General features: G+C 35.6%; 1 protein-coding gene across 1 annotated transcript; it reads left to right on the forward strand.

Annotated features, from left to right (window-relative positions):
* Positions 1–4,773: 4,773 nt before the first annotated feature.
* On the forward strand, positions 4,774–5,751 carry LOC108458854 (uncharacterized). The gene is made up of 2 exons (XM_017758251.1): positions 4,774–5,152; positions 5,210–5,751. Exons 1-2 carry the CDS (start codon positions 4,774–4,776, stop codon positions 5,749–5,751), a joined length of 921 nt encoding a protein of 306 aa, XP_017613740.1.
* Positions 5,752–10,990: the final 5,239 nt, after the last annotated feature.

Consider the following 10,990-nt stretch of genomic DNA (forward strand, 5'->3'; position numbering starts at 1 on the left):
GGTATTACATACTTTATGAGCTCTGGTTATTGTTTGGAATGACCGTGGACAGTTTTGGTATGATTTGTTAGTGTTTGAAAAAAAAAAATTCAGGTCCCTTATTTCAAGTCTGAAGACACATCTCACAATATCAAGGTCTTGTCTTGAAACATAAGCCTCTTTGTCTCGAGACATACATTCATTTGTCTTGAGACACGACAACTTCAAAGCTAAAGTTTTACAGTAACATGACATGATCTCGAGACATACATACTTAAAATTGAAAATTTTTAGTTGGGCAAAAAAAGAGACTTGAAACAAGTTTGGAATAGAATTAAACTTTATTGTTAGACTAATTAAATTCTAAAAAGAACAATGTGACTTTGACAAGGGCCCAAATCACAAGTATTTGATATAAAAAAATGTTGAGTGTTAAATGTAATATTCATTATTCGAGTTTCTTAAGCAAGGGTGTTACAAGAATCTTAAATTTAAGATTATTTTAATTAATTTTATTTGAAAAGATATCTCCTTTAAGAGATTAATTAAGATTAAGTTCAAAGAGTCCTTATAATAAACTTGCCTTTTATCCCGATGCATGATTAAATTATAATATAATTTTGTTTTCAACAATGTCGTAATATAAATTTTAGTATTTTATATTTATTTGTTAAAATTTAATATAATTTTTATAATTTTTCAACGATATTATAATTGAGAAAGTAAAAGGAAATAACATAAATGTTTAATTTTAGAATTATGATGGGATGGACACAAAGTTAAAGTTGAAATTTGAAAAGATTTTATAAAAGATTTTATAAAATATTTAAAATATAATTAATTATTTGAATTTTATGTAATTAACATATATCATCATTTCATTAACCTATGGTTATAATTTTATTATATTTTCAAATATGGCTTTAAAATTGATATATGACATAATTTTTCGTTACCCAAATTACGATGATCTTAAAATATCGTTTTATTCATTTATTTTTTAAAACATTGTAAAAAAATAAATGCATGATATATTAATAACAAAATATTCAAGTAACAATTACTAAATTAGACATAAAAGATTTAAGTAAATAAAAATAAAAATATAAGCGTAATAAATTTAGATATCTACTCATATTTTCATTTCTTCTTCATTTTCATGAGAAAAATAACAATAATAATACGACATGAGAATAAAAGATATACTAAATTCAAATAATACATTAAAATAATAACAGCATGTTAGGTTCATATGAATGGCATAACCCAGTTTCCTTTTCTTTTGGAAGATGACCCTTTCATCTTTCTGCTTAGATCATAGTATTTATCTATTTTCCTTAAAAACGTCTAATATTTTGGTATATGTTGTAATTTGATCATGGCATTGTTGTTGAGGAATAATATGTATCACAGGGGTTTAAAAAGGGTTCCTCATTGTCTTTTAGCCTGGTTTTCTTGATAATGAAAAGGATAGTTACTAAACGTGGAGAGTTCATAAAGGTTATGGAACAAAAATGTTACAATTTGTTTGCCCATGCTTATAAATGATAATATTGCTGAGGTTAGATTTCTTAACGTAAATTAGCTAAAATGCTAACATGGGTTGTAATGTTGTTTTTCTTTACGCAAATCTCTCTCTCACTGTTAAGAAGTCAAATTGAAAAAATTTCCTTTACAATAAAGTTCCCTTGTTGTGTTTTACAACCTTTATTACCTTGTTTATGTCGAATGTTTCATATGAAAAATTATCTTACAATTCACTGGATTGTGTTTTTAAAGCTTTATAACATTTTAATTGTTGCATTCCTAGTGTAATGAGTTGCTTCTATTTAATGATGCCAAGGTACTAGGCTTTGCTTATAGTATCAATGTATCTTTTTAGGAGGCGTTTAGTATCGAGTTTTAGTTTGTTCCAAATGCATTTTCTTAAGGGTGTTATGCTTCTTTGTTGTATGATCTTGGTGGATTTCTTTTCCAATTAATGAATCAATGAAGCAACAATTTAGAGTAAAAGAATTTACATATCTCATATTTGATATCCTGTGTTAACCAATTTGTCACCGGATGGATAGATTGTATTTATTAAATAAATTTTGGTTTCTCGCTTGAAATTTTATGAACTGGAAATAGGGATATGCACCACCTAATTCAAATAGAAGGGAGGGAGTTTTAAGGAGGAAATGCCTTGAGTATCTTGATTATGTTGCTCAATTTTATGACATTCCAGACACTGAGTGATGTACTCTTATATTTGACACTTTTTGTTTGTTAATTCCTTTGTCTTATGAATTTTTCACTACTTAATTGGTTGTATTTGATTTATTTCTTGTGTAGTGAACCCAATCTGGAAATGGCAACAAAAGACGTAATCTGCAGCTTTTCTTTCTTTTTATTACATCACGGTTGAGTCGTGGGCACGACGCTGATCTGACGTGGCAAATCAGAAGTCAACACGGGGAATATTCTGGAAACAACTTATCTTGATCTATTGACGTGATTTTAGGGATTTTGGATTTCATTTTCATAATTTTAAAGATATTATCTTATCTTTTTTTTATTAGTTTTCCTTGTTGATTTGGGAATTTGAAGCCTATAAATACCCACCTTTGGGTAAGGCTAAGGGGATCCCTGGTCTTTTGTTCTTATTGCTACTTTATTTTCATTTTTAATAAAATTTTCTTCTTTTGTTTTATTTCTACTTTATTTTATTTTATTTTATGTTTTTACATTATCAAAACATGTTAAGCATGATAATCAATATCATGCTTGGCTAATTTTTCTCAAGCCAAGAGCTAGTACGAATCAATTCCTCACGTGAGAATTGAATATTGCTTAAATCCCTTCGGGATACATTTTCGTCTTTCTGCTTAGATAGTTTGGCAATCGGCCTTACAAAAATTTTTAAACATTTTTCAAATCAAAAAGGATCTGTTGGTCTGGAATCGTTTAATTTTACAGTTGGGAGGAAGGATCGGCCTGTGGCATTTTGACTTCCTATGAACACTCTTAGCGGCGGTCCGCTAAGGAAAGACAAGATCGGAAATGATTCTCGATAAGGCAACTTCCGAGTTGGGCTTTTCCTGTTTTAAAACTAAGTATTTTAACGGCGATAGACGTGGTTGATTTAGTTAAGAATCAACTTTCGAAGATAGACTTGGGAAGATCGGTTACATAAGAGAAAAGCAAGTTACGATGGGTTGGGCCTCGTAGACTGTAACCGACATGAATCCCGAAGCAAAAATCTATTTTCGATGACCGTGGGAATTGACGAAACTAGCTCGAGGCGATTCTTATTCTCGTGTTTATTCAACTTAATCTTTCATCTTCTTTATTTTATTGCTTCTATTTTAATACATCTTTCTTTGCAATTTTACTTGTTTATTTTATTTTCTTGTTACTTCTCAAATCACCTTTTTTTTATTTTTTATTTCAGCTCCTAGGTCGAGAACAAGAAATTTAATCAAGAATTCCATTAAACTCCCTGTGGATCGACCCTCTTCCACTATTCTACCTATTTATTTATTTATTTTATTTTTGAAGAGGTTTATTTTATTTTGATAGGCAAAACGACGCATGTCAAAATTGGCGCCGTTGCCGGGGAATTTTATTTTCGGCAATTACTGATTATTTTGTTTGATTTTTATGACCAGGAGAAACTCGGGGACTTTAGTTCAATATAACCCAAAAATTGAAGCAAGCGCTCGTAGAAACCATGTGCAAATGCTTCGACGAAAGAAGCAGCAAGAGTAAATAGAACGACAATCCAATCTGAAATCTACTTCTGCGACACCACCACGTGAACCGGAACAAACTCCTAACGAAGGACCATCTCCCAATACCACTACTCCAATAACAAATCCCACGTTTGAACCGGAGCCAATGGCGAACCAAACCATTAGAGAGCTTGCCGCCGCCCCCGCCGTACAACAACCGCTCTACATTACCTTTCCTCAAGGCACTACCCCTTTTCAACTCAAAACAGGGTTAATTCATCTCCTCCCTACATTCAACGGTCTTCCTAGCGAAAGCCCACACAAACATCTCGCCGAATTCCACATGGTGTGTAGCAGCATGAAGCCGCAAGGAGTTTCAGAAGACCAAATCAAACTAAGGGCATTTCCTTTTTCTTTAGCCGGAATGGCTAAGGAATGGTTATTTTACTTTCCGCCTAACTCAATAACCACATGGGCTGAACTATCTCGTGTTTTCCTTTATAGGTATTTTCCAGCGGCAAAGGCGAGCAAGCTTAGGCGAAGCATTTTGGGAATCCAGCAAAAGAGCGATGAATCTCTCTACGACTACTGGGAGAGGATCAAAAAGTTATGCGCAAGTTGCCCGCAGCATGGCCTATCCGAGTAGACCCTCCTTCAGTATCTCTATGAAGGGATACTTCCGATGGATAAAAAGATGGTGGATGCTGCAAGTGGTGGCGCACTTGTCAATATGACGCCAGAAAATGCGAGAACTCTGATCTCTACTATGGCCGCAAACTCGCAACAGTTCGGCTCTTCAAGTGAACCTAGCTGAGGGGTTCACGAAGTAAGTACCATTTCTTTGGAAAATAAAATAGACAAATTGACTGATATTGTCAACTATCTTGTCACAGGTAAGATAGAAGCCGTGAAGGTTTATGGAATCTGCACGATGCCGAACCACCCAACCGATTCATGTCCAATGCTATAAGATGAGACGGGTGCCCAAGTCAATGCCATAAATAATTTCCCAGGACCTCCTCAAAGGCCATACAATCCCTACGGTAACACTTTCAATCCCGGTTGGAGAGATCATCCAAATATGAGCTATGGAAACAAAAACCAAAATTACCAACCGAGACCACCTCCCTTTCCAAATCAATCACCACAAAAAACCTCTCTTGTGACCATTGTTGAAAAGTTGGCCATTTCACAAGAGAAATTCCAAACCCAAACACAATCTCATCTCCAAGAAATTGACAAACAAATAAGCCAACTAGCCCAAACCGTTGGTCGCCTAGAGTCTCAAGGACGATTTCCCTCTCAAACCGAAACAAATCTGAGGGAAAATGTAAGCGCGATTACTTCACGAAGTGGTACCGTAATTTCACCAGAGCCGACAAAGGAGCCCGAGAAAATCGAGAAAGACAAAGAAGATACTTCTTTGAAGAGTCAAGAAGAAAAATCCTCACCTACCTCAGGTAAAGTCATTCCTAGTCCTTCATTTTCTACTTAAGAGACTCCTCCTCCCTTTCCAGGAAAGTTTGCAAGGCATGACAAAAAGGAAGAGGAGAAGGAAATTTTGGATATATTTAAAAATGTAGAAATCAATATTCCACTCCTTGATGTCATTCGGAAGGTGCCAAAATATGTGAAGTTTTTGAAACACTTATGCACAAATCGGAGGCGGTTATCCGGCAATGAAAGAGTTAACCTCAACGAGAATATTTCGGCCATTTTTCAAAGACGCCTACCACCAAAATACAGGGACCAAGGGATGTTTGCAATTCCGTGCAAAATAGGAAAAGTCAGAATAAAAAGGGCGATGTGCGATCTAAGTGCATCTATTAATGTCATGTCGCTAAGCGTCTACAACAAAAATTCAACAGAACCATTAAAAGAGACGCGAGTGATGATTCAATTAGCTGATCAGTCAGTTATCTACCCCGAAGGGGTACTAGAAAACGTGTTGGTAAAGGTAAACGATCTCATTTTCCCTGCTGATTTTTACATTATTGACATGGAAAATGATCGCAGCAATAACGGATCAGAAATCTTGCTTGGACGCCCTTTCTTGTGAACAGCGTATACAAAAATCGATGTCCGTAACGGCATCTTAACCATGGAATTTGACGGGGAAGTGGTTAAATACGATGTGTACAAAGCTATGAAGTATCCTGATTCCATCACAAGTTTAAATTTTGTTGATATTATAGATCCGTTAGCCGATGATTCTATCGAAACTAATTTGTTTTATGATTTTTGTAGGGAATTGGAGGATCTCAATGATGAAAGCGAAATCATTTCAGCTCTTTCCTTCATTTCTGATTCTCGATTAATTCCATCTAAACCCATTCCCTAATTTTGCAGGTGCCACAACTAGAATTGAAGCAACTTCTATCGCATCTCAAATACGAATTTTTAGGCGATAATCGAACCTTGCCAATTATCATTTCAAGTGAATTATCACGATAGGAAGAGGAAGAATTGATTGCTATTTTGCGCACCTATAAAAAGGCAATTGGATGGACATTAGTTGATATCCAAGGCTTAAGTCCATCCACCTGCATGTATAAAATTAAAACAGAGGAGAACGCAAAACCAACGAGAGAAGGCCAGCGACGTTTAAACCCGCTAATGATGGAGGTTGTGAAGGAGGAGATTCAAAAGTTGCTAGATGCTGACATTATCTACCCCTTTCTGATAGCAAGTGGGTAAGTCAGGTCCATATTGTGCCAAAGAAGACTGGAATTATAGTGGTTGAAAATGCCGAAGGAGAAATGATTCTCAAGAGAGTACAAAATGGTTGGAGAATGTGTATCGATTATAGGAAACTCAACTCACAAACCCGAAAAGACCATTTTCCTTTACCATTTATCGATCAAATGATCGAAAGACTTGCTGGAAAAACACATTACTATTGTCTTGATAGATTTTCTAGATTTTTTCAGGTTCCGGTGACACCTGAAGACCAAGAAAAACAACATTCACTTGCCCTTTCGAAACTTTTGCCTATAGGAGAATGCCTTTCGGTCTTTGCAACCCTCTGGCCACATTCCAACGATGCATGTTAAGTATTTTCTCCGATCACATCAAGCGAGGAATAGAGGTATTTATGGATGATTTTACTGTTTACGGTAATTCATTCTCTCAATACCTCTCCAATCTTTCTTATGTTCTTAATCGATGCATTGAATTTAAATTGGTTTTAAACTACGAGAAATGCCATTTCATGGTAAGTAAAGGATTAGTACTCGATCATGTGGTTTCAGCCCAAGGAATTGCTGTTGATAAGGGAAAGATTGATGTAATTCGCTCACTTCCATACCCCACTTCGGTGAGGGAAATTCGTAGTTTTCTTGGCCATACAAGTTTCTACCGACAGTTCATAAAGGACTTCTCTAAGTTAGCGCAACCTCTTTGCCGATTACTACGAAAGGACGTGAATTTTGTTTTTGATCAATCTTGCAAAGATTCATTCGATGAGCTTAAAGGAAGGCTTATATCTGCACCAATTGTACAACCATCAAATTGGACTTTACCATTTGAGATTATGTGTGACACATCTGACCTTAGCGTGGGAGCCGTTCTCGGCTAAATGAGTATAGAAGGACCACACGTGATAGCCTATGCCTCTAGGACTCTCGACTCGGCTCAACTCAACTACTCGACAATGGAAAAAGAGCTTTTTGCTGTCATTTTTGCATTAGAAAAATTTCGTTCTTATTTATTAGGAACTAAAATTTTTGCTTTTTCCGATCATGCAGCACTGAAATACTTGATGAACAAAAAAAAAGCAAAGCCGAGGTTGATACAATGGATTCTCTTACTACAGGAGTTCGATCTTGAAATCAAGGATAAAAAGGGAAGCGAAAACTTAGTAGCTGACCACCTAAGCCGTTTGCCTACTTCACCAGTCGAACCTCCCCTACGAGAATAATTTCCAGACGAAACATTGATGGAAGCACACGCATCATTCCCATGGTTCGCTGATTTGGCAAATTTTCTAGCTACGGGTAGATTTCCAAACAATCTATCTCAATCTGAGATCAAATGCATAAAAAGAGAGTCTCGATACTACATTTAGAATGATCCATATTTATGGAAAAATTTCTCGGATCAAATTGTACGACAATGCGTAAGTAACAGCGAGGTAAAATCCATACTTGAGTTTTGTCATTCCTACGCTTGCGGTGGAGATTTCGGCCCTAAACGAACCGCACACAAAATTCTTGAGTGTGGATTTTATTGGCCAACCTTGTTTAAAGACACTTACAACTTTTGTAAAGCATGTGACAGGTGCCAAAGAGTCGAAAATCTAAGTCGAATGAGTGAGATGCCATTAAATCCTATACACATCTGTGAAATTTTTTATGTGTGGGGGCTCGATTATATGGGGCCATTTACCTCATCATTTGGAAATTTATACATTATTTTGGCCGTTGATTACGTTTTGAAATGGGTAGAGGCGAAAGCTACCCGAGAAAATGATGCGAAAACCACAACTAATTTTTTACGTGATTTTATTTTCTCAAGATTTGGAACTCTGAGAGCGATCATTTGCGACAGAGGAACACATTTCATTAACCGAGTCGTCGAATCTTTGATGAAGAAACATGGCGTGACTCAGCGGATAACGACAGCTTATCATCCTCAAACCAATAGACAAGCAGAAGTTTCAAATCGAGAAATCAAGTCAATCCTAGAGAAGACCGTTAAACCAAACCGGAAATATTGGAGCTTGAAGTTAGTTGATGCGTTGTGGGCATATCACACGGCCTACAAAGGACTTATCGGGATGTCACCTTACAGACTTGTTTTCGGAAAACCTTGCCACTTGCCTGTCGAACTCGAGCATAGGGCATTTTGGGCGGTGAAGGAATGTAATATGGAGATAAACGCTGTTGGCGAAGCACGGAAACTTCATATCCAAGAGCTTGAGGAGATTCGCCGCAATGCTTACGATAGCGCACAAAATTATAAAGAGCGAACAAAAGCATTTCATGACAAGCACATTTCATTTAAAACATTTTCCGTTGGGCAAAAAGTTCTCCTATTTAACTCAAAATTAAAAATTTTTGCAGGGAAACTTAAGTCCAAGTGGAGCAGACCATTTACCGTGATTAATGTTTTTCCTCATGGAGCCGTGGAAATTGAGGATAGCTCAGGTGCACGATTTAAAGTTAATGGACAACGGCTAAAACCTTTCTTCAAGAGCAAACCAATCGGACTAATTGAAGAAATCGGGTTGGAAGAGCCAAAAATCTGACAGGAAAATGTCGAGCTTAACGACGTTAAACAAAGCGCTAAATGGGAGGCAACCCATTTGTTTACTTTTCATCAATTTTAATTTTTTTAATTTGTCATTTGTTCAGACCCCTCCAGGCCCTAGAAGAGAACATCACGGAAACACTCTCTTTCCTTTACCTCAGCTGTGGCCGCCGTTGTCATTGATCACGGGGAGTATCCTTTACCTTTCTTTGTTCTTAAATGTACTTTACATTTTTTTTCCATATTGGGACAATACGATTAAGTGAGGGGGAGGGTAAAGGATGACATTAATTTCACCTTGCTTGTCATATTTGTTTGATGATATGTTTGTTTGAATTGATTAGAAGAACAACTCCTTTGCCGTTGCTTGCCACTAAGCATGTTATGATTATTTTAGTTCATAAAGATACTTGAATTCTAGCATGCTTGATAATCGAATAATATGAGTAAGTCCAATTTGAAAACCCTTACAATTTGTCTTGATGTTGTTAGTTGAATTTCTCACCTAGCTTAATTAATTAGCCCATTTTGTGAGAACTTGAGCCTTTAGCATGTATGATTATATTTTTATGCTCTTTTTCTTGCCTGAGAGTGTCAATTTGGACATTGGAATCTAGAAATTGTGGCTTGTATACATTTTGAGATTACATTGGAATTTGATGCATTAATATGATTTAGGCATTAGGATTCACCCTTTCTTTTCCCTTAATGAACCAAGTTGAAGCCTAATCCCATTTTCTCTGTTTTCACCAAGATTTTAAACCTAAGCCTTTTCATTTATTCCTCTCTTCCACCCTTGACAAGACAAAGAGCATAAGTTTAAGGTTGTGAGATCATGTTCCACAAAAAAAAAAAAAAGAAAATTGAAAAAAAAAAGAAGAAAAAATAAAAGGAAGAAAAAAAGTTAAAAAAAAAAGTTTGATGATTTGTTCATTATAGCTACCTTTGTTTAGTTTGCTTATTCTTGTTGCCTATGTTTTCTAAGGTTGTGGACATGATATAGTTACTTGTTGGGAAACTCTTGTCTTGATTTTCTTTAGCCTCATTTTAGCCTTATTCCCCACCTTTACCTAAGTCCCATTACACCTTTTATTAAAAGTCCTAATGATTTTTGCATCTCATTTCTTTAAAGTAGTGGAGAATTGATCTTGCCACAAGCCTATGGAGACCCTTATTCAAATTTTGACTTTGAGTGAATTAGGTTTCTACACCCGAAACACTTTGAGTGATTTGAGTGCATCTTGGTAAGAATTAAGCTTAGGTTAGAATTTGATTGATAATTGATAGACAATGGTAAGATTGAATGATTGTTCTTGCTTGCACCTATTCATTTTGATTCATGTTTTATTCACGTCATTTTTGTGCACTTGAACTCTCATAACTTTGTTTAAGACTTGCAACGATTTAGGAGAAAGATGATTAAGCTTTTGATTAATTTACTTCAAACATACTTGAGGGCAAGTATGAGACAAGTGAGGGGGAATTTGATGTACTCTTATATTTGACACTTTTTGCTTGTTAATTCCTTTGTCTTATGAACTTTTCACTACTTAATTGGTTGTATTTGATTTATTTCTTGTGTAGTGAACCCAGTACTGGAAATGGAAACAAAAAGACGTAATCTGTAGTTTTCTTTCTTTTTATTCTGTCACGGCTGGAGTCGTGGGCACGACGCTGATCTGACGTGGCAAATCAGAAGTCAACACGGGGAATATTCTAGAAACAACTTATCTTGATCTATTGACGTGATTTGGGGGATTTTGGATTTCATTTTCATAATTTTAAAGATATTATCTTATCTTTTTTTGATTAGTTTTCCTTGTTGATTTGGGAATTTGAAGCCTATAAATACCCACCTTTGGGTAAAGCTAAGGGGATCCCTGGTCTTTTGTTCTTATTGCTACTTTATTTTCATTTTTAATAAAATTTTCTTCTTTTGTTTTATTTCTACTTTATTTTATTTTATTTTATGTTTTTACATTATCAAAACATGTTAAGCATGATAATCAATATCATGCTTGGCTAATTTTTCTCAAGCCAAGAGCTAG

Source organism: Gossypium arboreum, chromosome 10 (assembly GCF_025698485.1).
Source record: "Gossypium arboreum isolate Shixiya-1 chromosome 10, ASM2569848v2, whole genome shotgun sequence".
Lineage (NCBI taxonomy): Eukaryota > Viridiplantae > Streptophyta > Magnoliopsida > Malvales > Malvaceae > Gossypium > Gossypium arboreum.

Excerpts from the sequence above, each read along its gene's own strand:
- LOC108458854 (XM_017758251.1), top strand. The coding sequence starts at position 4,774 with ATGAGCTATGGAAACAAAAACCAAAATTACCAACCGAGACCACCTCCC. Across the intron at positions 5,153-5,209 it reads AAAATCCTCACCTACCTCAG|GAAAGTTTGCAAGGCATGAC; the intron begins GTAAAGTCATTC and ends CTCCCTTTCCAG.